The sequence below is a fragment of the Nothoprocta perdicaria genome, unplaced genomic scaffold, assembly GCF_003342845.1.
Source record: "Nothoprocta perdicaria isolate Ctin4 unplaced genomic scaffold, notPer1 scaffold_8, whole genome shotgun sequence".
NCBI classification, from domain to species: Eukaryota; Metazoa; Chordata; class Aves; order Tinamiformes; family Tinamidae; genus Nothoprocta; species Nothoprocta perdicaria.
Window position 1 is genome coordinate 2819891 of NW_020456087.1, and position 27529 is coordinate 2847419.

Sequence of the window (27529 nt, forward strand, 5' to 3'; positions counted from 1 at the left end):
TCTGTTGTAACTGGCACGTAAGGAAATAATAAAACATTGTCATAATGAAATAATAGTTTTCTGAAAAGCAGATGAARCAAAATCATCAGCTTGAATGTAATTTCAGTTCTATATTGGACAATGACATTTGAATCTACTAATGTTTATATGGAACTAGGTAAATATACTGAAAATAGAAAATTATAGTTCACCGGAAGCTTTGAGAAGGAAAATGAAGTTGCARCTTCAGTGAGGTTGTGAGTGGGTACCTGCTCACCTCCTCTGGATCAGTAGTCTTGTTTCTCTTTAAACCATAGCAGCAAGTGAGGTAATTTTAATTATATTAATAGGTTACAGTAAGTACGATATTAGGAAGTGTTCTCCATTTTAATTTCCCCATTATGCATCCTAAAAAAAGAAAATCATAAATTATGACATTCAAGAAGTTGACTTTGGAAGAGATAAAGGTATTCTCCATTGATATTGAATATTTTCAATAACTAAAGGTGAATTTGAGTCAGTTGGCTTAACTGAAGCTTGATGTTGAAGTTTAATACCTCTCAAACCCCACATTTGCAGTTTAATCTCTTATTAATATCCTCATATATGAAACAATGATTGAATAGCACAAGGCGTAGAGTTAGCAGGACATTTGCATCCTAATTGAAACCAGGTGTCAGGACAATATGAAGGAAACTGCACAACTGTTACTTGTTTCTATGCTTGTTTGTTGTGTATATACTTGCTCTGAAAGTCAAAGTCGGTACAAATAAATTGTTTTTCTGGATACTTGGGAGACATAAAACCCTAATGAACTCAAATTATTTACTGCAAACTGAAGGGAAATGCTTAGGTTTCTTTATTTTGCGTTACATTAGCTAACTGGCAATTTCAAAATATCATGATAGGTAGATCATGGAATTTTACAAAAAACTTCTTTTTGCTAATTTATACTTTTTCCTGTTCTGTAGGATTCTCCTGTGGATTCTCAGTTGACAGCTAGTGTTATTTGCAAAGTAGTTGTTTATTTCACTAGGTGAGGGATTTTTTCCTTACAGCAGTTTTCCTAACACAGAGTTCAAATTTGTGAGAAYTCTTCTTATTCACCCTAAAAGCAATTTAAAGTGTTCTATGTGCTTTTCAGTTATGTTGAAAAACAAATCATTTCATCATCCCTTTGATGCCCAGAAAAATGCCATAGTTGATTACAAAAGGGACTTTGATACAGGGCTGTAATTGTTTGGAAATACCCTGCTGTACGTTATTGTGGGAATTCATGAAGTTCAACGTAGTGCTAAAGATCAGGAATTAGAACCTGATCATACGAAGTTACTTGCTTTCATGTTAAAAACTTGCCTTAAACAATTGACAATACCAAGTCATTTGTTTTACTAATCTGCATATAATTTCTYCCACTGAATTATTTCATTTAGAAAAATGGTTGCCCTCTAATTTTTCAGTGTTTTTATTTGCTTTAATGCATATACTTTATATATAAACTTTATATACACGTGTTTCAGCGAGAGATGATTATCATTGAATCATTGATATCATTAAAGGTAAGATGGCTTTACCGGTATGGCAGTGGGGAAAGAAATGAAGGAGTTTTGAGTGGGGGGGGGRRAAAAATTGAATTGTGTATTTTTCCTATCAAAAGAAACCTCCTAACATCCTGTGTAAGGATGAGGTTAAGGACAGAATGATGACCATGAATTTAGGGTTGAGCTTTCCTGGCTCAGGACGCTGACATTGTGACAAGGAAAGTTCTTGAGTTTTTTTTTTCTAAATGATAACTCTTTGATTAATTACTGATGAATAATTGCTAAATAGAACAATTATATTGATTTAATGAGCTGTAAATGCTTGAATTGCCATTATAGACTTCATTTCATATATACCAGGAACCCTGGCTGTTTACCTTTACGATTTTGGTAATTTGTCAAATCTCAGGGGCTGCTCACAATCTCCCTAAGATTCTCGAGTAGGGTATCGGATACCAGTCATGGTAAAACTTGCCTGTACTTCTGTCACTTCACTTGAAGTAGCAAGGACTTGAATTCAAATCTTCCGTCTTTGCTAAGCAAACTCCTGTGGAAGAAGTGTGCTTTAATCCTGGTGTTTCATTGTCAAGGTAGGGAATGACTGTTCTTAAGGTAATGTTTGGGCTGGTCTTTTGACCTTATGGAAGATCTGATTTATTTGATTTTAAGATGTATTTTCCACTTTAATACCTGTTTTTGGAGTTTTTGTTTCTTAGCTAARGAAGCCTATGGCTTTAAGTTGTTGACAGTTTTCAAAATTGTAAAATAACACATTCTTTGAAAAGTTTTAACACAAAGGATGCATTCAGTTTTAGCAATAAAAGGACATTTKTATTTGAATATATCAAATAGATATGCTACACAAATCTTCTGATAATATAAAGAATAGAACCTGCAATATGAAAACAGTCTAGTTGCCCTTGCCTGAAAGTAGAAAAATGGCAAGTATGGGATTATTTTCCAGACTCTGGACAGACTATTTATTTTTTAAACCATATCCCACTTATTGAGAACTACATTGCTACTTCAAGTGCAGAGACACCATGGATGGGCATCTGTGCCTTGGAGGGAAAGCATACGGGAGCTGGATAAATATTCCCAATAGTAAGATTGCTGTTGGCAAGGGAGTTCAGGGCTGCTGTTCAGCTACTCATCACTTGAAGGAAAATATTGATGCTTTCTTCACAAGCAGAAGCCTGGGCAGGGCTTGTAAAGTGTCCCTGGGCTGGACCTCTTTAGCAGGAGATGCAGTCTGCTGGTGAGGGGAGCAGTTTCTCCTGCAGAAAAGGGAAGAGAGCTTCTGTGCTGGGGCACGTTGCCAGTGCTTGGTTAGGGCTTACGGCTGCGCTGCATTAATACACTATTGCTCATGACTGTTCAGCAGCCTTATACTCCTTAAGTGAGTAGAAGAACCTGGTTAATGCCCCACAGTGCTCACTTTTAAAGTACAAGATAATCAAGGTAGTTACTTCTATTAACATTTAACGTATTAGATTTATATAGTTGTCTTAATGAGATATCCAGATGAAGCATTAAACTCCAGAAATATTTATAAACATATACTTTGATTTAGGCAGTATATTTGCATGATTTGGAACATTACTCGCTCCTTTAGTGGAAGTATATTTCCTTCTTTAAATCTCTCTTTAGATGTTTGATTTTYAGTTGGTTATGTTTAATAGAATTTCTAGAAATAATGGGTACTAACCAAAATCAGAATGCGGTTGTAAATCTATTGCCAGAAATTTTGTTGCATACCACTGTTAATACCAAAAGTACTGCTTTTGRTATCAATTTCCAGTACAATTTTTTCACAGAAGCAAACGACCTATGACTTGAAAAATAGTCAAATGTGTGAATCTGAAAAGGGATATTTAATTTTACAGGCTTTCCTATCTATTATGGAAGAAGTATCTGAATGTTATAGTGCTATTTTTACTTAAAATATAAGACAGTGGAATTTTTTGATCAATATGAAACTTTGTACAAAGAAACTAAGAACTTTCTGTTTGATATTTGGGGGGGAGGTTACAGAGTTTTAGTGTACAGCCTTTTAAAAAGTACACACAAATTTTTAGCAAAAAAGTTTCCTGGTTTTTGGAAACCTGGTTTCYAAAACCTGGAATGCTATTTATATTTAACTATGCACTTTTTTTTTTCCTTTTCTGTTTAAAGCTTTCAGAGAAATATGGAGTCCACGTTTGTGGAGAAGGTGGAGAATATGAAACATTCACTCTGGACTGCCCTCTGTTTAAGAAGAAAATAGTTGTGTAAGAAAGAGTTTCTACCGTTTCCTTATATTTAAGCAACGAGGACATGCTAACATTTAGCTTGAGGCAACTTTTGTTGGCAGAAGTAAAACATGTTCTCCAAGTTCACAAACGCTCACTTTGTTTAACACTGGCAAAGTCCTCTGCAAACTTAAATCAATAGCTGACAAGACGAGGCCTTCATAGGAGGCTATAAACTTTTTAGACATTTGCACTTTCGTTTACTTGCTGATTATGGCCTGCAGTAAAACTGGTACCTACACACTGACACTTTTATCCTTTCATGAAGTGCGAATTGCCTATAATATTTATCTTTCATTACAGCTACATTTGATAAACTGCCACATCAGTAGCCTGTGGGTTCCATTAACTCTGTGTGTGCGTGTTTTAAGTTTAGCAGCCCAGAATGATGGTCCTAAACATTTTTCTTCAGTTATTAGAGGATATTTTAAATGCAAACTTTGCATGAATCCATCTAATTTACACTGAGTAGCTTATTGCTTTGACATAAATTGCTAAAATCTGTGTAGCAGGATATGGAAAATGTTTGTGTCTTGATGCAAGTTGCTCAGTATGATCTGTTAAATAGCTTAGCCTGCATGCTTTGACTGAGATGTTTTGACTGCAGATCCTATTCTTAGCCAAGTAAACAGACTGTAATAATCATGCCTTGGTGATGTTTAATCATCTTAGGGAAGGTCAAGATTATGCAGTATATGGACACGATTAAGGCTTTGATGTTGAAGGTGCATTTGTTTCTTATTTGTATAATACTGTCCATGTAAGGAGCAGAAGAATTGTAGCTGCTGAACTTCATTTCTTTGCATGACCTTGGGAAAGTAAGAGCAATAGACAAGCTAGAAACGGACAGAAGCTCTATTTCCACCTGCTTTGCAAAATCGGAAGGTTGTGGTATTGCAAACAACATTTATAGAATGACACAGGGTAATTGAAAATTCATATTAAATCAGTCAGATCCAACTATTGTTAACAAGACATTCACAACAAAGATGTGGCTGTGAATCAATGGATGTTTAATAACAAATATTTGGCACAGGAGACTATTAAACTGAGTTACAGTTCTCAACACGCACTTGTGTAATGAGCACGGAATAGCTACACCAGCATCATGTTTCTTTGGCCTGAATAGCCCTGCTTAGTTCTTGCCCTCCATTGTCACRAAGTCATGCCTTTTGTTATGAGTTTTTACAATTAAAATCATTGTAGATTTTTTGTTAAAAAGACACAAGTTTATTTTTAGTCAATCATTTTTGTGATTACATGTAGAGTTCATAAAGACTAGCCATTTTTTCAGCTGGGCTAGAACAGTTTCCAAATGTTTAGGCAGTCATGATTGTGGTACTTTATGACTTTTTTTGAAACTAAAATGTAAAAGTTAATATTAACAGGATAAAACCTGTCTGGAATTTCAAGGTCCCTGAATTCCTATACACGAAAATCCATCCATATTTTCCTTAGGGGAAATTTTAGTGGAAGATGTTGAGGATGATTTTTTCCTATTAAAAAAAAAAAGGGGGAGATTTAATAAATTTTAAAATGAAGAAATTTAAATACTTCTTTACTTGAACACATTCAATAATAAAACTGCATTTCAACATCCCAGAAGAATGTCAGGGCCTTCCCGAAACTGCAGATTGGTGGCAGAATTGGAGAAAGCCCTGTACATCTTAAAGCTTTTAGAGTGCCACGTGTTAACACATGCTCACATTCAAGTTATCCTGTAACAGTATGGGGGGGAGGGAAAGAAATGCAGCTGTGGAGCTGTATGAAACAAGGGTGCAGGTGACAGGAGGAAATCTAGTTTTGTTAGAGAAAAAGCTAACTTGCCTATCATTTGTATATAGACTTTTGGATGATATTGTGTGTATGCTTTTATCATTTGAAGCTTCTAATAAAATGTGTTTCCATAATGTTTCTTCTGCGGACAGATAAGGGCTGGGAGGGGGGAAGACTTCTAGACCTGGAAAACCAAAACTTAACCTTGATRTTGCTTATTATGGAGAAGTTGAAGTGTGACTTTTTTGCTCAAGACTTTTAAGAGTGAAATATAGAGTGAAATATTTGAAAATAAACAAGATTTATGAGTGAAGGAGGATCTTGCAACCAAAATACTTAGGCAAGAGTCAAGAGACTGGTTTTATATGACTTTCCCTAGTAATCGGTTCTAATCAGCTGTCAGCTTTCTTATGCTCAGTAATAGAGAGGTGCCAAGCACTTTCAGTCTCTCTCAAATGGGTTTTTATAATGGTCATTGATTAATGTCTCTGCAGATCATAAAGTCATAGCTCTGTTCTCTGTGAATGCTATTTAACATCTACTTTTCTGATTAAAATTTTATTTATAGACAGAATAATTTGCAGGCTTTTTTCCTCAGACAGTCTTAGGATTTAATTCTTATGATATCTATTTCCTATTACTGTTAAAGATTTCTTCTGGTTAGATTTAAAAGATAAACTGGTAACTTAAAGGGAATTATTTTYAAACTTAAAGATGTATATCTTTAAGGAATCTTAAATGAGTAGTTAATATTTTAATCTTAAAGAAKCTAAATAATAAAGACTTAATTATCAAAAGATTACTTTTAAAGCTTATTAAAAGGGAGGTGAATACCTTCATTTGCCGAAGGTGTTTGTCATTATCGTGTAACATCATCTTGGGAGGCTTTTTTTATTGTTGTTCTTTATGTGGGTGTGTGTGTGGATTTTTGTGTTTCTAAACAAGATCTTTAATTTCTCTTAATTATACTCTTTCATTAATTCGGTGGAAGCTGGCTTAAGACTTCAACCATTTCTAGTTTGCTGTTTCATTATGTAGCATTAACTAGAAATCTTTTTTGGAATTCTCAAGCCTGTCAGATCCCTTTAAATACTGTGAAGGCCTCAAAGGCATTGTGGTTTAAAAAAATCAGTATGTCCTTAGCCTTAGAATAATTCTCAGATTTTCTTTTTTCTTCTTTCTTTTTTATATATTGTGACTGAGTTTTGCTTATGTTTTCTTTTGAGGCTTTTAGTTTCTCACCTTCTGATGTTTGCTTCTTAGAGCTACCTTTTTCTTAAGCAGTGAAACCATGCAGATGGATATAACAGATACCGCCTCTTGTGAATCAAAGTGTGACAGACTGTGTCTGTAAAAATGAAAACTAACTAATTTAAATCAGCACACTGGAAGTTTATCATTGTTACCAACACATTTGGCATTAAGAATTTGTTTTCAGTATCAGATGCAAGATGGTCAAATCAAATTCTCAGCATGAAATACTGTATGGTGTTAATGCTCTTAAGAACTAATTTCTGGAGCATTAATCAGAAGAATGAACTTCTAAAAAATCTTCTCTTGATGAAATTAAAAATTGTTTTGCTTTTAAGTTTTTAGATCTTAAAGCATAATACCATTTATGCTTGCGTAGGCTACAGGTAGCTAAATGGCTCGGTGGTGGTCTGGAAGTGTAGTTTATCCTTTTGTAAAGATTTAAAGTTAGTGAARGTAAAATCATGTTGTTAAACAACCCACTATATGGCAAACTTTTCTTAGTTGATGTAAAAGGGGAAAAAATAACTAGTAGATTATCAATGTGTTACATTGGAGACTTTTGTTGTACTGTGACAAATAATTGTATAAAGAAATATACGTTAAAASATCGTATTAACAGCATTGTATTTCAGGGATTCTTCGGAGGTGGTTTTACATTCAGCTGATGCATTTGCACCTGTGGCTTACCTTCGTTTTTTAAAATTACACTTGGAGAATAAGGCAAGTAGACTCCAAATTTCTTATTCTATTAATAGTGAAGCTGTGTGCACTCTTCTGTGAAGCTGTGTGCAACTCTTTTGTTGCTTTTTCAGTTTGAAATTCAGCTGGATATTCTCATCTATCCTTAGAAATACCCCTGTATGTGTTTAGCAGAAGTTGCCATCAGGAAAGTCTCGACACAAATGCTTCCTTGTGTCAGATGAATGAAAGGAGGTCGTACATTTGCCTGGCACTTTCATCCTGCAACCTGCAGCTCCGGGCAGCSGCTGCTCCGCCGAGCACATTCGGTGGTGCCAGGGGCTGCGCTGCTGGGAGGGGAGAGGCCCCTCTCTTCTGATTCTCCTGACAAGTGGTTAGTTTAAAATCCTGCTGATCCACCTGCTGATACTACACTTGGACACACTGGTTTTGTGGTGTGACTTTTCTCTATGAAAGATACTCTTGCATAATGACTCTTTTAATCTACTGCATCATGACATTCATATTATTATTTTGGCATGTATAGGCCCTTGGAAGATTATGAGGACAATAAATAAAAATTCTCTAGTGAATTAGAGCTTTCTTGAACTAAATTGCTCTGCTTGATTATCAAAGTAATGATAAAATGCAGATAAAATCATAAAGCCAAAGATTTGGAAATTTCCTCGCTAGCTTGCTTTATGTCAGATATGATCTTTAAATGCTGCTTGGAKAAAGTGCCTCATGATCTTGTGGCTAACTGCTGCAGTCATATATTTGTATAGGCCTTCTTGTTTCTAGACTTTGAAGATRACTACGCGCAGGGTGGTTACAATAACGTTATGGTTGTCTCTTCCATTTCTTATTCTCTTGAATTACTTCGTTTTCTGTAATTTTTGATAATTCATTTTGTTTTCTTTTTTTAATTCTATCTTTACAAATAGATAAAATTTTTCTTCCATTATTCATTGCTTTGGAAAATATAATCCATCCTATTTCATCTTACCAAGTTCTAGTTTAGGGGCAGTTTTTATGTGAAAAATTAAATAGTTGTGTGGGAAACTGAAAGTGATGTCAGCCAACTATGTGAAGTGAAACCAAATAGGCTGAATGAAAGAAAATCGGAGGGGACGAAGGTGATAATATTCCTTTGGGGGCAGTGACTTTATTGCTCATGGCAAACTTGATGCTAAAATGTACCATGCATCACTACAATGTGACAGGCTAACGAAAATGAAAAACACAAAGCTTTACATAAATCAGGCAAAAAAGTTGTATTAAAATGCATAACACTTTATATGAGAATCAAGATTTTACTTTTATCTGTTCAGAAGCTCTTTTCCCCTTCTTATGTAGATGTTTTAGATTTGGTTAAAGCCTCACACTTTCAAGCAGTGTTATAGCAAATCATATTTCAAATTCATTGTAGATAAAGCTGTCATATCCTCAAAGAGGGTAAGCTTTACAGCGACATGGCCTGGATTTTAGTATATAAACTAATGCCTTCTATAGTAAAAAAGGAAAATAGTTTGTGTTCTGCGGTAGTTGTCTCAGGAGGAAATGCATTAGAATCTTTTGGCTGTAGATTATTTTGTCATGGTAAAATAAGCTACGTCTTCAAGAAGCAATGAATATAGAGAACCAGTCAATCTGTCAGAGCATAACATGTTACTAAGTTAGCATAGTTTAATTGCACAATGTTAGAAATGCCATCCAAATTGCTATGCCTGTACATTTCCCTGCTTTTTGTTGTTCACAAACCTCTTGGAGTAAAAAAAAAAAAAAAAAAAAAAGTATCATTAATTAGTAATTCACCACTCAAAGACAGTCCTGCAGTAATCACTGTAGGTATAACAAAAATAACAAAATTCTGTTTTAGAAGAACTAATTTAAGTTTCAGCCATTCAAAAGATTTCTGAAAATTGTGCAAGAAATACTACATTATGAGAAATTAATGAAAGTAGCTTATTTGTAGAAACCATTAATAGACTATATTTTAGTTATTTTTAACCTCTGCGTTTTGTTATTTATGTGCCACAGGTGTTAATTGTACATTCTTTGAATTTACTTGTGCAATTATGTCTAGCATGCCTCAGTCTCTGCTGTCTTTTCTCCCTTTTTTTGTTTTTCTTTTTTTCTTAAGCTAAACCTCTTCCCGTTTAACTACAAAGCTTGGAGAGAAATTTGTTTTAGATTGTTTCTGGCAGCACAATGAGCCTTTATGCCTAGGGGAGCACAACATTTTACTCACTGTTCTGGTTTTATACATTACTGTGCAACTTCAAGACATAGTTTTGCATAATAATTGAASGGTTTTTTCTTCTCACCCTCTTTTATTACCAGTAAAGGAGAAAAGGCTAAGGAGATAATTATGTGTAATATATTAATATTAAAATATTATTAAGTTTCATAAAAACAACTAAGGATAACTTTTTTCCACAGACATTTCACAGAGTGCTTATTCATGGAGGCCTCATTTACTTCAATGTAAAAAATAGTCATTGTTGCTCAGTACATAATACAGATATCTATCTAGCTTCATCAGTCCTGTACCTTATTTGTAAGAGCCAGACTTTGCTTATTTAAGAGAGTGTGACAAAGTGTAGCTTTGAATTCAGCTCTGGCCCTGGCTCCCAAGAGAGACAATTTCTGAAATATTTTCCAATGTTTTTCACTCAGATGTATCAGCTTTAGTTTTCAAGGTTTTTGAATGTTTTCAATTAATTAAACCTGCAGTTAATTAAAAGTGGAACACCTTGAGACCACAAATTTTGCTGGTGTGTTATGTTAAGCTATGTTGGCTTATGAATTATCAGAAAGAAATAGAAGTTGTTGGAGTTTCTGCTGATGTGATGACTCTTTTTGTGATTTTCTTTCTGATGACATCCTTCCAATGGAGTCTGATGACATTCATGGTTTCTGATGCATTGCATTAACTAGCATTCATGTTTTAAGATGTGCTTTTTCTCAGATTTTCAGTGATTACTGAATTTTTTCCTCCTCAGTCCGAGTGAGTTGAGAACACAGCTACATCAAGCAGCACAGACTCCAAACTACAGACCCTTAAGCCAGTCCAGATTTAGAGGGAGTGAGGTAGTTTCCTACCTGTGCTTGGCAAGAGGATGCAGAAAAGTAGCCTGGCTGCCTGTTAAGAAACAAAAGCTCCTCTATTCCATTACTGTTTTTTTCTTATCACATACTTTTTGCATTATATTTGCCCACCACCTATTTATGTTGTGAGGCTTACATCTTTTCCTGTTTATGAAATAACTTGAAATCCTCAGGCAGGGCATATGTATAAGTGCAAACTGTTCTGTCCCTGGAAAAGGCCAGCAAATCTGTCTCAAGTTAATTTGAGGATGATTTTACAATTGTCTCTAAGTGTTAGAAAAAGGGGTCTGGCAAATGTTTGCATGCCTTGTATACCAAAGGAGCATTATCCTGCATGTTAGATTTGATTTGACTTTATAACCGCTTCTGGTTTTTTGCCATGAATTACTTTTACTAATCTCCATTTTATCACATTTTTCATTTCTAGCACTATGAATTAATGTAAATGCTGAAAAAAGAGCTTCATATTTATTTTTCCATGTATTTTAAGTGTATTTTGAGCTTTAGCCACAGTATTTAACTGTCATTTTCAAGTGTAATGGGAGGATCTTATATGGCAAAATGCGCCACTTCCTATTTTTTAAGCGGTCCACTTGGGAAATTTCTTGTAAGTGCCTTTTTTGCATGGTAATTCTTCCAGCTGAACCTTAGTTTCCTTCTACCTAATAAGAGTACAGGTGGCACTTAAAGATAATTTACAGTATTTTGAAAACATATTGAAGTAGGGTAAAATTATTTTCATTGTCAACTCTTTCTTTTTCAAATGTTAAGACAATAGATAAGGGATTTTAATCTTTTCTGCTTCATTTTGTTGCAATATTTAGTCCAGTTCTTAGAGGATAGAGATTATTTTTCATCTATTCTTAGATAAAGGAGGTCTTTTAACTAAATGATTTTCCTATAAGTCTGTATCCAGTACTTGATACTGCAGGGAGATGCATGTAGTCACCTTCGTTATTTTGAAGGCAGACTGCAAGGAATAAAGAGATTCTATCATCATCTTTCATTACAGAAATGTTTTGTAAGCTGTCTCCTAGAATATTCCCATTGCTGTTCAGTGGGAGAAGTATCAGTTTAGGAATTTTGTTGGAACAGGTTTTTATAACYGTTTCTGTAGAGCATTTAGGTGCTTTAAGAAGGGAATCTGTGGAATTCCAGTTCTSCCAGCCAAACTTGTTGCTGCAGGGCTTTTCCAACAAGCCCATTTGGATCTTGGAACACCCATGCATTTGCTTAACTCTTATTCCAGGCACACTCACTTCAGCAAAATGAGGTGAATGCAGTTAAGCATATGAATGCATGCAGGCTCTCATCCAAAATTAGGTTAATATCCCAATGCACAGTAGTTGTGGGAGCCAYAGTATAACAAATGGGAAGGTAGATTGCTGCTGTAAAGGATGATGGAAAAGTTATGTTCTCTGCAAAAATTTAATTAAAATATCATTACAGCAAGCTTGGTCTTTTTTTTTAAACAGGGTAGAAAGTTGTTATGGGAAAGTTAGTCTCTTTGTGGTGATGGCCTGTACCTTTTAAATGTAAAATTTTAGGTATTTTCATCATGTACAGAATTGAGAGGCCGGTGTTTGTGTAAGGTTTGAATATAGCTACTAAACAGAGCCTGGCAGCTCTGCTTATATTGGCGTTGAGCCTGTTGCTCTCTCAGTGCCAGGTTCCACACCTGATTCTTCTGCTGCAGCCTGCACCTGTGCTGCTGTGGAAAGTGATGGATTATCCGTGGGTTTGGAGCATTGTGGGATTCAGCCTTGAATGGATCTCTGTGGTGTTTCGCAGCCGTTGGAATGAACAGGAGGCTCTAGTTCTTTGCATAGTCTTCCATGTGCATCAGAGATATCACAGAATTTCTACTTCTTTTCTAGTAATTTCAAAAGATTTTGCAGATGAGCAGCTATTTGTGTATATACAAATATGTGTAATTTTTCTGTGAAAATCTGTGAAACAATTTTGATGTAAGCTTGCATATATGTAGAATATTAACATTTTAATATTTTTAGGAAAAAGGGGGACTTCAAGTGAATTGTATGAAAATTTCACATGGCATAAAGCTTGCATGTTTGTARTGTTACAAAGCTACAGGGGAGTTCTGCCAGTCTCAGAGCAGGTCAGCAACAATACAGTCTGTATGTTGTACTATATCCCCATTTTTTTTAATGAAGCATACTTTGCAAAAAAAGAGTTTAGAAATGTATTTAAAGGAACAGTCTACACATGGCAGAAGATTGGGATTGGTGCTGTTTTCACATCTGTTATATAGCATTATAAATTTAATATTTCAGATTAGCTAAAGGAGAGATGTTGCTACTCCTTATTAGTTGTCACACAGTACTTATGTGTCTGCAGTTGTCTTGAAAGGCAGTAATGTAAAGCTGAACAACGTGCTGAAAGAAGCAGAGAGGCCATCATGCTGACAAGTTCAAACTTYTCCTTTCCTAGTTAACGTGATTTCTTTGTCTAATGATGGTTATCTCATAGTGATGTTTCAATCCAGGTAGTTTAATAAACAAGCTAAAGGCAGCGGAGTGATACTGTCTTTCCAAGTGTAATGTGTATACATGCATACACAGTAAATGATGCAGGCTCTCTAATGTTGGTGTGTGACAGCAGGACCTGCTGAATGTCCACAAGAATGCACGTGTTCCAATGCTAATCCTCAGTTTCTTGATGAATGTTATGAAATAGCCAGTGAAAACATTTGTAGCTTAATAAAASAATGATTTGCAAGAAGGAAGTAGGAAGACTACTAGCACTGCATTGCACTGCACAGCCTCTATGCTCCTATAAGGGAGCATCTTGTGAAACTTTCCTTATGCTCCTCATCTTGATTCTTGAGGCATGATGCACCTGGAGACTTATTTCAATGACAGACTTATATTCCTGCTTCTCTATTTCTCTAGTTGTACCTGTGGGGACAGGGACTTTCAGCCAGCCCTCTGGGTAACAGCAAAATATATCAATTGACAACAGTTGTAGGTGTAATTTGATGAGTAGGAAAAGATGCTGCTGGATGCCAGTATATTGTAGAGTTTGGAATGCACATGTAGTGTTTGTGCTAARTTGCAGTCTTCGTCTTTGTGCTGTTATGTTATGTTTAGTTGACTTGTTTTAACCTCTCATGTACAATTGATTCACATAAAGTAGATTATTGCCTTGACTTTTGAGCTTTCCTAGGAGGAATGAATAAAATGAGGTCCAATCAAAGAATATCAGGCCCTCTTAGAGCATAGCTTTAGTGTTTACAGCTCTTATAAAACTCCCCTTGAGTCCTTTTAGAGGCAGCAGAGCTGAGTTTCCTCTCATAGGTAATGACCTTTTTGTAATTTAGCCTTTCCTGAGAGTTTCCAAACACACTGCTTTCACTTAACTGCATGCTTTTTCTTTCTAGTGAAGTCAGACATTTATGTAAACGTTGAGTTCTCAGTGCAGATTTCTGATGCATGTAATATTTTCTCGAGGTTTGGTGARGAGGCTTGTTTTTACTGAAGATCTAGAGAGAATTTTTAAAGTTGCAGTGAGATTTCTTTTTCTGTCTGAAAAAAAAATTCCTAACATACAGTTGACTTTTCTTATGAAACATTACGTATTAAAAGTTATTTAGTAATTTTTAGTATATCTATCTGCCTATTTGATCATATCTGTCTTTTAAAAAGCAGAAAAKGCAGAGGGTCAAGCTTCAGGAGTTTTTACTTAGTTTGTGAACTTGAGTGCTTCAATATCTAATATTAATACCCTATTTCATAGGTTTTTTTTGTATTACATTCCATGGATATTCAACAATGTCTAATTCATCCTTAAGGATTCCTGGAAATGTTTATATTTTGTCCCATTTTTATCTTTTTTCATCTTTATCAGTATTTTGTGAATATAGCATTTAAGCAAGCTCCAAAAAAATACATAYATTGCACACTATGAAACTTAAGAGTTTTGAGCAGCAAATTAACTGACAGGATCTGGAGGTACAGCATGCAGTGATGTTTGTTTAACGTTTATGGGGAAATTCTGACATAATTCATATTGCTTTTAGATGAAGACAAGTAGCATTAGCCAAGCTAATGATCCCCAAATCAACATGCTGTGCAGATTAGGCTGTCTTGGGAAATCAGATGGCAGAGAGTTGCGGTTCTGATAGTTCCTTTAATAAGGGGGGGCAGGGAGGGAAGTAAACATCCCTGCTGTGTTTACATGACTTGTGAACACGTGACAAGCACAACATTTCAGAAGTCTGTCCAGCACAAGCTCTGACTCTGCTTCTTGGGGTAGAAGGACTGCCAAGTGGCTTTCTCTTACTGGGCCCAAGAACACATTTAAAAAGAAGGCACAATGARTTATTTTCTTTTCTAGTACTTTAAACAATGTAGGTCAAAAAGCTACCGTGAATTTCTTCCTCGGGAAGTGCTCTTCTGCATTTTTCAGAATTCTGAGAATCCCAGAATGCGGTGAGTTTGATGCAAATGGATAGGCTTTTTATGAGATAAAGGCAAAGAAAACTTTAAAGTGACTTCTATCTCTTAAGAATCAGTTTTTGAATAGAAATAGAAAATAGGTTTTTATCRTACAGTTCTTTCTGCCTCTCTTTTTGGTCTCTGATTCTCATACCTATTGTTCTCATGTGCTGCCACATCTGCACTTTGATTCCATTTGGTGTCAACACAAGTTGTATTCTACTGGTTTGCAGACTAAGTAGTTGGGAATCCAATTACTGTTCTTCAGTGGCTTCTTCTAAGATTATGTATCGAGCTGCAAAATTTCCAWATCAAAATTCAAGAACACTTAAATGATGTTTGATTTAAATAATACTGTTTGCCATGGTGTTTGGGTGCTTATTATGTAATATTTGTTAAACAGGAAGAATCTTCAGAGACACTGATGGTCAGTAGCTGTTCTTGTGAGCTAAGCTGCAATGATGTCAATATTTTACCTTCATCAGAAGAGGATGAACCACAGAAAATCCTTCCTGTCACCTGGAAGTCTAGCATGAAGCACAATTCTCTGGATTTCAGTGAGTCTTGCACAACTCAGTCATTATAAAAGTAAAATTATTAATTTCTGAGGGAATACGATGTAAGGTCTTGTAAGAACRTTCCTTAGAAGAATGTCTGTGACATTTAGTAGCCAGTCCGAAGATAAAGATATCCTTATACAACTCGGTTTTATATATTTATATACTTGCAGTAATGGAATATTTCCAATGCTTTTTCAGGAGGTTAACCAATCTTTATTTTATTAGAAAATACTCCAGATTTACTGTAATACAGCCATTCATTAGGATAGATTATTTTTAAGATCATACTATATCACACCTGTACCCTAACTCTACAGTTTTCAAATTAAAAATAGAAAAGTAAAATGGCAAATGCAATATTAAACACATCTCCAACTTGCTTTTCTCCTCTATAGGCCTGTCTCATTTAAAGAAACAGTCTTAGGGCCACATGCATGATCAAGTTTATCTTCCTAGCAAGTTACTGTCTTTTAGATGACCTGCAGTAGCTAATTCTAAGCYTGCTATTATCTTTGCCTCAAATGCGAACGATTAATACAAGATAAAMCTGGGTTCATAGGGTGGTATCTCATTAAAATACTGCAACAGCACCGTGGCTTTAAACCCAGAGATCACTGAACTTTTCCTGAAAATCCAGTTTCATTAGATCATGGTGTTTAATACTGAGTAGTCTTTAGACACTTGAATTTAGACGGATGCCTGGTGGAATGTTAAAAAATAAAATAAAAAAAAAGCCTTAGTAGATTTAGTTAAGTCATCCGACTTTCTTGAAAATCTGTTCSAGTGTCAATTAGGTGCTTTGAAATTTTTGCTTTTCAATGCCACTTCTGTGTCAGCATAATTAAGAGAAACTAAAAAAGTCAGCAAAACAGAGGAGGAGAAAAAATTACTGAAATCATCAACTAAAGACACTCAGAAGGCAGATTTGGAGGAGGATTTCTGAAATGATGTTTGGTAGCTTTGTTGTTATTATTTCTTAGTTGTTATTTTCTTTCTTTGTTGTTATTCCTTAGCAGGTAATTTTCATCATTTTAATCATACTGCTGTCCTTCCCTTCCCATAGCTAAGACATTTGGAACTTCAGGAAAATCCCAGCGTGGTTACCAATGGTTTTCAGGTTTCACTGCCCATTTTCTTCCATCAGAAGACAAAAGTGTTCAAGATGCAGCAAAGGAAACATTTTATTCTCTCCAAGGTGTTTATTCAGTTTCCTATTACCTGTTTTATTAGAGGTGGTTTTGTTTACAGTATTTTAGTAGGAATCTGTATTCATATGTTCATATGTTCTTACAATTTTAAATGTGGTTTCTTGTTTGTCTTCAGCTGAGATCATCTTTAATATTGAACACATTGTAATTCACCTCCTTCTTGAAGACCCTCAGAGCCAGAGTTGTGTTTGTTTCAGTGTCGCAACACTATTTTCACATTATTTTTGTTTTTAACTTTCTTTTAATAAATACTGTGTGTGTGAGTGTGCACGTGTGCTATGGGTATTGTCTCCTTGCTAAAGCACTGTTGCAGCTACCATAATTTAAAACTAAGTTTTCTAGAAAGCTGTTGCCATTGCACATTTTGGCATTCAGGATTAGGTCAGTGGCAGTAAATCTCAGTTATATACTTAATGTAAAGGAGAAACTGCTATCTTGGGAATCACAGAATCCAGATTTGTTACTATCCTCCTCTTACAAGATATTGACATATAAAACAAAATGTTCACATTTTGTTTCACATCTTTCTTCATTTTAAACTTCAAATAAAGCATGTTTATGCAGGCTTTTTCATTCATAAAAATGGAAATAATTCTTGGTATCTGAATGGGCAGACTCGTACTCTTGTGCACGAATTCCCATGATGTATTGTCCCATAAAATCTTTGTTGTTTGGCTTGTGCAGCTGAGTTCATGACTGAATATAAAATGATAAAGAAACCCTAGCAATTTTTAGGAAGCAAGGAAGTCATACTTTGTAAAATGCCCTTAAGCTAAACTTTAATAGCTTGAAAATCAGAAAGGTGGATGTAATCAAGCTTTTAGTGAAGGGCAGCAATATTTAGTGTAAATCTTCTGGGCATAATCTGTAAATTGAAGCAAAAGAATTCTGTAACATTTTGTTTGGTTCTCATTTTATTTGTATGAAAATCTACTAGTACAAATGTTATATATTTTGCATTAACATCCATCAGAAAAGAAGAGGAARAAGACTAATTGCATCTCTGACTAGTTCTGTAGCCTATTGCTTTCAGCAAATCACTTGCAATAGCTTGTGTTGTATCCTAATTCAGGAAAAAAATGTCACTTTTATCATCCTTGGTTGTGTTTTTTACCCTTCTGGTGGAAAGTGTAGAAAACTGAATAAATTATGGTCGCAACATATGAAAGCAACACAACATGCTGCTTTTGCCTTTCTTTTCTTCTGAGAACTTGACTGATCTGCAAATATGTGTAAGGCTTTTCCTCAGCTTATATTTAAAGTGTGTATAGGAGTTTGGTATTTTATGATATGAGAAAGAAATAGGCACATTCCTTTTAACCTTTTCTTTGCAGGGTTAATTGATTTAATGTCCTCTAGAGAGGTGAGTGTTGCCAGAAGGTTCCAGAAATGGAAATCTATTTCTGGACCATATGAAGTTCCTCTGTAAAGTAGATTTCTTCCATAAAATCAAGACCAGAAGAAAGGAAATATTCAGTACATAGCTTAGGAAAATAAGTGTAAACAATTTAATTTTTTTTTTTTTTTTTTTTTTGGTGATTGGGAGATGACAAAGACTGCAGTGGTTAACGGGGAACAGCTCCAGTGCAGTTGCACCTTGGCAAAGCTCAATAAACTTTAAGAGAATAATAGGTTTTTACAACATGAAAATTTAGTCTCGTCAGCAGCCTGCTGTAGGCAATATTGATGTTGTCTTTTGTAGCTTTAGGTGCTATTGCTCGAATCTTCTCTTTGTACGTATTCAAGTAATCCTGACTTTCCAAACTCTTTACTTGGGCATTCTTTCTCTGCTATCATTTTTCACTCATTTCTATCATGTCCACTCCTGTTTCCTTCTGCCTTTTTTAGCCATTTATAACTTTCTSTTTGTATAGAGTTTATAACAGTAAGATTTAATAAAAAAAAAACGATGGTCAATACTATGGAATAGCATATAAATGCTTGGTCTTGTCTTTGAAGAGGGTGATGGATTAAATGATGTCTTACAGTCTCCTCCCAGTTTTGTACTTTTGGAATTCAAAGTGCTTTATAGAACTAGCTGTCATAGGCTGAAAAGAGGAAAAAAAAAACWAGATAAAATATGGATACAAGAAATGTGGACTACCACATGCATATTTATATACATATATGTATATATTTATGCATACATGTATGTGTGTGTGCACTAATGCAGGATATGTCAAAGCAAAATTTCGTTTCTATTGAATGTAGATTAAAATTATATTCCCTATATAATTGGAAAATCAACTTGAAAAAATTTCATGAAAAAAATAATATTATGAGGGGATAGGTAGCATGTCATATATAGACAAGTGTTGGTTTATTATCATTTGCTTTTGTTGAAGAAACACAAGATGCCTCTGCTTTCTTTCTACACATTTAGAATATTCTATTTTTTACAGCTGTATTATTTTTATCTTGCAGCTAATATGACTTCAGCGGGATTTAGGTTGAAAGATATTATTTTGGTACATCTGTATATGAAGAACATGAATGATTTTGCTGCTATAAATTCAGCATATGTGACAGAATTTGATTTGTGTCCACCAGCAAGGTAGGATTAGACTATTGCTCTAGTTTGTCTATGATGCATGGTAATATCCTGTATTATTGGTACCATACTTATGAAGCTTTTATAGAAATTTGTGTGYGTCTCAGACTTAGAAATATACTTTTACTGCCTTTGGGATCTCAAAATGGAGATGGAGTTTGGAGAGTCTTATCTTAGTATTTTCTGTGAAGCTTTATGTATGCCTCCTGTATATGCCCTTATAGCAGTATAATTAGCAGTAATAAAATTTTGCAAGTGTCTGTCCTGTGGTTTGAGGGTTTAGGGCTTTTTTTGCCTGTTTTTGCCTTGCTTCTGTATTACTAGTCTGCCAATTACCTTTCTGTATAAAAACTTCTGCTAGGCTTGCAGACCTGTGTTTTCTACCAAAGCAGCATCTTGTCCATTCCTTGGGTGTGCATCTGAAACTCAACTTTTCCTGATTCTCAGCCTACGTTTTCTATTTTGAATGCATTCCAACTTGCCTGCTTATGGCTGGCTGAACTACTCTACTCATTTCTTCCCCTTCAAAGATCTGTAGACTGTTGTTAATCTTCACTGAACTATGACTTCAGGCACGTTAGCTGTTTACACCAGGCAGTGAAACATGGCACAGAGAAGTTGGAGTCAGTACCAGCTGCACCAGAGTTGGTAGCACTGTTGCACTTGGTCCCATTACTGTGAAGAAGAAAAGAAATTATCAAGATGATTAATTAAAACATTAGTCTATTATGTTCTCTAAAATGTTTTGTTTTGTCAATTTAGCGTTACATAAATTACCTTAAAATGAATCAGACACTTTTCCCTGTTGTTCAGCTGAAAAGTTTTTATTCTTTATTCAGGCTCATGGCATATGTTTCACTTACAATTACTAGTAAAATTATTAGTAAGATATTCTGTGTAGAACTCACTGCTTTGAATAATTTCCTTAAGTTTTCATGGATCTTTATTAATGCCCTGTCTCATAATTTATAAGATCAATGCTTCTATATTTTCTGTATTTTATACAAAATGCAGCCATTCAAGAATGTCACTTTTTTTAGGAAAGTTTTACTTTCTTAAAAGTTTATATGGCTTATACGATACAAATTATCATGTAAAATAGAAATACTTATTTATTTTAGATAAGACACCTTTTTACAGTATGAGAAAGTGCTTTCTAATTGTGAAAAGATTCATTTTAAATAATAAAATTTAGGATGGTATTTGGGTGGTAAGAAAAAGTGCTAAGAAAAGCTCTCTTATTGGTTCAAGATAATACGGCAAATGCTGTATTGTTTCTGTGTTTAATATTGCCATGACAAGTTGTTCTTTCTGTCACTCTGTTTATTGCAATTCAAGTTRATTCTAATAAAATGGGAGGGGATTGTCTTTTAATTTGGCAATTTTTGTAGCATCAAATATATGTATCTTATTTTTGTTACAGAATATGAAGTTTAGTCGTGGACTTCTAAGTACAATGTGATTATAATTAAAAAATCTTGTTAATATAACACATGCCATGATAGTCACATTCTCCTAACTATCCCCAGTAACCTGGATGTCAGAGGAGGCTAAAGAAGAGAGCCAGAAGAGGCTGCTTTGAGATGCTAACTGCAGGGCAGGTTTACTAACCCGCAGAGGGGCAGCTGGGTTTGTGTGTGTTAAGAGCACACATCTATTCCCAGCTACGAAATACACAAAAAATGAATATCTAGTCTTTTGTATCTTAAGTCTTCTGAAACCCTTCTTCAATTTAGCTTCCTTTCCTTCTCATGTTGCTGCATGTCTTAAGCGTCCGCATTTGCATAGCTGGCCACAGAGTCTTTCATCACTTCTTGGAAAGGTCATAAAATAGCAGCTAGAAAGATTAGGAGGCTGCAGGAAAATGGCTTTTTATGATTATTTATGTGGAACAAACAGATTTATGCTGCATTTTGGCCAAAAGAAAAATTATGCGGCAGTTTGCATGGCTGCATAATTGCATTATGCACAGAGACCTGGCTGTGGGAGTTCTCACAAGTAATATGCTGGAAGCACAGACTCAGGGGTGTGGATCTGCACTAAATTTGCAAAATTGTCTTGAAAATTTACCAGCCCAAGCAGAAAATGTACTCACCCATCCTTATGATGATGGTAATGAGGAAAAAATACTTTATTTGCATAGGACAAGAGGAGAGAAAGGTAGTTTTCTTGGAAGAAACAAGAAGAATTTTGTAAGATTGTGTTATATGCTATGTAAATAGAAGAAATAATTTTCTGTTAGTTTCCTGCTGGGAGCTAAATGACTTTTTAATGCATGGACTGCAAATGTAATTATTTTTCAGGCTTAGAAATGTCCATTTTKTTTCCTACTGCTTTTTCACTGGGCAGATGCAACAGGCTGCCTGTGTGTCCGTCTAGCCATATACAATCTTCTTTGGAGCAAACAAAAGTGAACTTCGAGTGCTTAAATAGGGTTTCAGTTCTGTCATATATGTGTGCGTGTCATACCACCTAATATATAGTAGAAAAATATAATCATTTTGCATTATAACATGTGAGGAAGCTGTGAAGAAACAGTAAGTTGCTGTTCAGAAAACTGAGTTGCTAGTCCAGTTAGTGGAAGGACATTCAGTGACAAATGGGTGGGAATAAGAAGACAATAGTGGTATAGACATAATCTGAAGGGTGGGATTTAAAAAGAAAAAAAAAAAAAAAAAAGGACATTCACTATGATATTAATTGATGTTGCCAAGGAGAACTTAACATGCCAGAAGTCTCAAATTGATTTGGAGAAAACCATGTGAGTACTGATTACTATGATACTATAGCTTTGTTATATGTTATTATAGCATCAAAAAAAAAAAAAAAAAAAAAGGAAAATAAATGCTGGAAGTTGGTGCAAGCGAACTTTGTTTGACAAAGATAATTAAAGATAATTGTCTTGTGCTTTCAGAGTGTGTGTAGAAACCCTGTTGCCTGATGGAGTGCTGTTCTGCATGGACTGCCTTGCCCAGAAGTGTGACTTTGCAGCTGCTGACATGTTGCCTGCTGAGAAACTGGTCATGCATGTACAGAGCATTTCTCACTGGGCCCCTGCTAATATAGGACCTTACAGTCAGTCCATCAAGGTAGGAAATCTTGGTTATTTCTTATGAACTGTAAGAGAGAGTATTGAGATGGATATGTCGTTCCCTCTGATCTAAAAGTGTGGGTGGGGAGGATCTAAATATTCTTTAACAATTATGAAAACAGCAAGCTGTCACAGATAAATGGACYAAATGTTTGAATGCAAACATTTTTCCTGATCACATTAATACAGTATTGAAGCATCCTCTGTCTTAGTACCACTCTCAGTTTTAATTAAATGTCTTATTTTTTCCATTGGCCAAGTTGGTATGTCTTTTCTTTACCAACTGTCCTTTTGTATAACAAAAACCCAGTCAAAATTACTGTGTAGCACAAACTATGATTCAAACAATGTGGTAGGTCATCTGTGTTAATTCTGTTAAAGAATCTGAAAACCCACTTTTTTTTTCTGTYTCTAATGGTAGTCTGCATGAACAGGAACAGTGTTTTACTTCAAAAGTTCATAAAGAACATAGCTAACTGGCAGGAGTAAGTGTTGATAGATGTRTCTCTTGAAAAAGCAGAAATTTGGACTTTCTCATTCAATTTTATGTCTTTACTGTCATGTTGTGTATGCTTTATTCTGCACAACTTGATCTAGTAAAATCACAAGAATATTCATTTTTCTCAATGAAGATACTTTGTATTTTTAATAACTTGTTTTACTTTCTAAAATAGTATGAAAAAGCATGCAACCTATAACAATACATTACATAAAAAATGTATAAACAGCATATTTTCATTTGAAGCTTATATGATCTCTGACAATTTTCTTAAATTTAAAAGCTTCTCTAGGAATGTTTTCAGAAACTTATTCAGACTAAATATCAGGTAGGTATTAAGCATTGAAGGTTGCCAACAAAATACTTCATTATGTTTTGGGAATGAAACATGTTTCCAGTATAAATAAATAATATAATTAGTATAAATATTTTTAACTTTATAGTCAACATAAACCATTTGAAATCATTTTATGATGAAATATTGGTCAGTTTTGCATGTTTGAGCAGCATTAGTTTAATGATCTCAAAATAGTTAATTGTTAATACCCTTATATATTTGACTTTCTTTTTCATTTATTTGGCAGTTATTYCACAGTTAAATTCTCATCTTTTCAGTCTGTTGCAAAGGTTTTTTTACAYACTCAAGGATCGTCATGTATTTTGGTACAGAATTTTCCTCCGCTTTGGAATAGACCAAGGACTGTAATACTCAGGGTACTGCAAGCTGGGATTGATGTGCACTGGCGTTTAAGTACCGAGCTGGCAGTTGAGAAGTGTAGGTAGTTCATGCAAATTATGGTATTTGCGCGTGAGGCCCAACAAATCACTCAGCAGAGCATCAGTTTAATTCTGTAGGAACCTTGCAGGATGCTGCCAACCGTACTGTGAGGACAAAAATTAAAGATTTGAAATATACCATGAGAATGTCCTTCTGACCTCAGTCTGACAGACACCGAACAACAGTGGCACGATGAAATTAGGTTCTAAATTTCATTCAGAGCGTTTATAGCAAAATCAGGYGTTCTTCCTCTTTTGAGCATAGCGTTCTTTAATAATAATGGCAGTSTTGGTGCCTGTAAGAAGTAGATGTAAACAGTTTTAAGATACAATCCAACTGACTTTCTCGTACATAAGAAAAAAGGTGATCATTTTTTTGATTGACAGAGGTTTCTTCACCAAGTGAGTCTTAATATCAGCAAATAGATTACCTAATACTTTAGAGCTATAGTTACAGCTGTGCTGATGACCTCAGCAATGCCTCACAAATGCCCAGGACTATGTGGTATCAGGGCACTTTTTTTTTCCAGTTGTCTTTTATAACATCAAGTCAATATATTATGCATCCTTATAAACCTCATTTCACAGGCTAAGGAGAGATTAAACACTCCGCCTTACTCGTGTCAGTCTTACGGTTGTTATTTGCCTTTTTTTAGACCCTACTGAACTTAGCGGGAACTAATTTTTGCTCTCTTCCAAAGAATTTTGCTTTACCTAACTTTTTTTTTTTTTTTTTTTTTTTTTTTTTTTTTTTTGAAGAAAGACTCTTTCACCCGGATCTGGGTGGGCCAGGGTAGGTCCTGGTAGGATAGGACCTGATCTGTAGCTCTAGCAACACTTGATAGTTGGTGAAATGAAAGCACTATATTTGTGTCTGTTCTCCTTGTGTCTTCYGGTTTTTATATGGAAAGTTTAAGATCCCACTGAGAAAGAACAGCCAGGTCCTTGTGATCTCATGCTTCGAGATGTATTTTATAAGTAGGGGTTCAAAGGTGCATCTTTTTAGTAGGCACAGCACAGAGTTTCTGGGCCGTTGTGTCTGGGAATCCGTGTCGCTGTGTGGTCTGTCCTCTTCCAGCTCTTTGCAGCACGGTAAGTACCAGCCCAGTTTGTGCAGGTCTTTGTTGAACATATTGCAATACTTCTATGAAGTGTTTCATGTTTTTATTTCTCACTGTTGCTTCGAATATGATTCTATGTTTTAATTTTTACCTGTGGATTGGAGGATTTGTCAAGACTAAACTGTAACCGACAGGTTGTATAGAGCCTGCTTTCTTATCTTCRCAAACACTAACTGTACAGTCATATATCAAGGACTGAGACCTGTAGATGCCCTGCAAAGCAGTGCTGCTGGTGAGAGATTTATACTGAGACTTTGCTCATGATTAACCATATTCCTTGGGCATTTATGAACTGTGAGCGTAGTTCATAAAAAAAATAATAATAATAATAAAATCCTAATGCAGCTGAAACAAACCATAAATACTTACCTAAGAATGAGTGGAAACTTGACAGTGTTTGTACCAGATGTTCTTTTAATATGTTAATGCAGTTTAAGAGTCTATTTGGACTTTTTGTCTTGGCAAAGTTTCTTGATGTTTGTCTATCTAGAAATGAACAAATAAACCACATCTGTAGAGTTTATTGTGCTCTCGTATGTCAATTTTTTTGACATTGACATAATATATTTTTTACCCATAATAGCGTATATACCCCTRTGACTTAGTTATGTCTACTGAAGCTCTCAGCTTATTTGTTCATGTGTGTTCATGTGTTTTGTTCATATATCTGACTGGTTGAAGTTTCCCAAAACATGTTTAGCTGAACATGGTAAACAAAATGCATACTTAAGGAGGAAGCTCCCTTCAAGGGGTGCAATAATTAATTGTCCTAATAAGATTATCAGCMAAAAAAAAGAATGAAGAAGGAGAGATATCAGCAGAATTGGTGAATCAGGAACTGAAAAATTCTTAGTGAAATTCCTAAAGGTATAGTTGACATTTTCAGAAACTTTAATGCATTGCTTTAATGCATGTTTTCCTTTTTTGGCTGTATGAAGTACTTGATGAAATAGAAATGTAGAGAGTTTAACTTTCATGAGAACTGCGCAATTGCAGGTTCTAGAGCACAATTTTATTTTGAAAATGATCTTTGTTAGTATTTCCATATGAATTAGGAGTAGAATCAAATACAACTTAAAACAGGCTACAGCTTGACCTCTTCTTGCCCTATAGGAAGAAAATAGGTCCCAATAACCTACATAAGGAAATTCTCAGGCTGCTCTGCGTCAAAGCAGATTCAAGACAGATCTCACTATTTTCATTTTTTAAAGAAAAAAAGAAAAGTCTAATATGAGCCGCCAGAGTATTTAGTACCTGTGGAGGTTTTTCTTCCATGGATTCTCTTAATTCCATTAATGTCTGCAATGTGGAGACAAGGGAAGCAAATTGTGAATATCAYTTATTGTGCTTATTTTAAATTATTTGATTTGAGCATTCATGAGAGAGTGTTCTAAACTCTGTGTGTGTAAAGGGTGCCAATTTACATCATCTAATTGGCACATCTCCTTTGTCAGCAGAACTGTGGCAGATTTATAACAAAATTGTTTACAATGTTTAAGAAGTTACTTTTTTAAAAATTAAAAAATGGTTTAGCAGTCCTTAAAGAGTCTTTACATAGTTGAAAATGACTTGTTTCACTTGGTTAAATCATTATTCCTTGTGTTTTAAATCAGAGCAGATACATTTTTCTTTAGCTAGTGAAATTTAGAAGAGCATTCTGAATGCACTCTGGGGAAGTTGGCTGAATATTAAAAAGATTTCCACAAATGTCGATTTTAAAGTAGATTGCCAATGTCTGATATGTATCTTGCACATGCTGTCTGTAGYGTGACTTTAAATTACAGTTTTATCAGTTGGATTGCAATATACACAATCCAAATAAAGATCATATCAGTAGCATTATGTATAGTAGACAGAATCAGTTTTATGAGACATCACCTTTTTCTACACTTAATTATTATTTGCAATAAATGCAAACCATAAGTATGTAAGGCAGGAGATGTGATTAAAAACAATCTTTGCATTTTTTGGTGTTCTCTTTTGTTGATCTGTTATGATTCYTAGCTGAAGATCGATCAACTTGAGTGTGAAACACTGAGAGTACTTAATTAGTACTATGTGCTTTAAAATATGGGCCAAAGCTAGGGTCAAAGCTGGCTGCCCCCACTCAGAGACGTGGCAGACAGTCTCATTTAGCAGTACAAACTCCACCAAAGAGCAGGAAATGATTTTGGGGCCCTTCTTGCAGCATGGTCAGCTCTACTTTAAACATCTCTACTTTAAATGATAAGACAGCTTAATAAAGCTTTAGGGAGAGCAAGAATTGCTGTCATCTTGCTTCCCTCAGCAATAGTGATTGTAGCCTGAAGGCATGCAAAAGTTGTAAAATCAGTTAGTGATRTTAATGTTGAGAGCAGGATCAATCAGCACCTGTAGGACTTTAAGGGTGCAGTTAAAGTACTTGAAATGGCTGCTTAAAGGGGAAATTTGAAATTATTTGGGGAAGTTTGGATCAAAACTTTGTAAAGAGCTCAAATATGAAAAGAAACTAAGGGTCTAAGGTAGCAGCATGAGGAATAAAGTATGCTTTTTATTCCCTTTTTTTTCACTTTTAGGAGGAAAACCCAGGCTGCCATGTCAGTCTGCATCCAAAGCATATTAGGAATAAACAGAAATATTAATTTCTTACCCTGGT

At 35.0% G+C, this 27529-nt stretch overlaps 1 protein-coding gene across 1 annotated transcript in view; it reads left to right on the forward strand.

Moving 5' to 3' along the window:
* The window catches only part of DPH6 (diphthamine biosynthesis 6), a 167340-nt gene that overhangs the window by 51593 nt on the left and 88218 nt on the right, over window positions 1-27529 (forward strand). The window contains exons 6-11 of the mRNA XM_026051765.1: window positions 3696-3790; window positions 7474-7561; window positions 15491-15644; window positions 16711-16842; window positions 19280-19409; window positions 22321-22495. Of these exons, the coding sequence (XP_025907550.1) occupies window positions 3696-3790; window positions 7474-7561; window positions 15491-15644; window positions 16711-16842; window positions 19280-19409; window positions 22321-22495 (774 nt within the window). The remainder of the gene's footprint in view (window positions 1-3695; window positions 3791-7473; window positions 7562-15490; window positions 15645-16710; window positions 16843-19279; window positions 19410-22320; window positions 22496-27529) is intronic.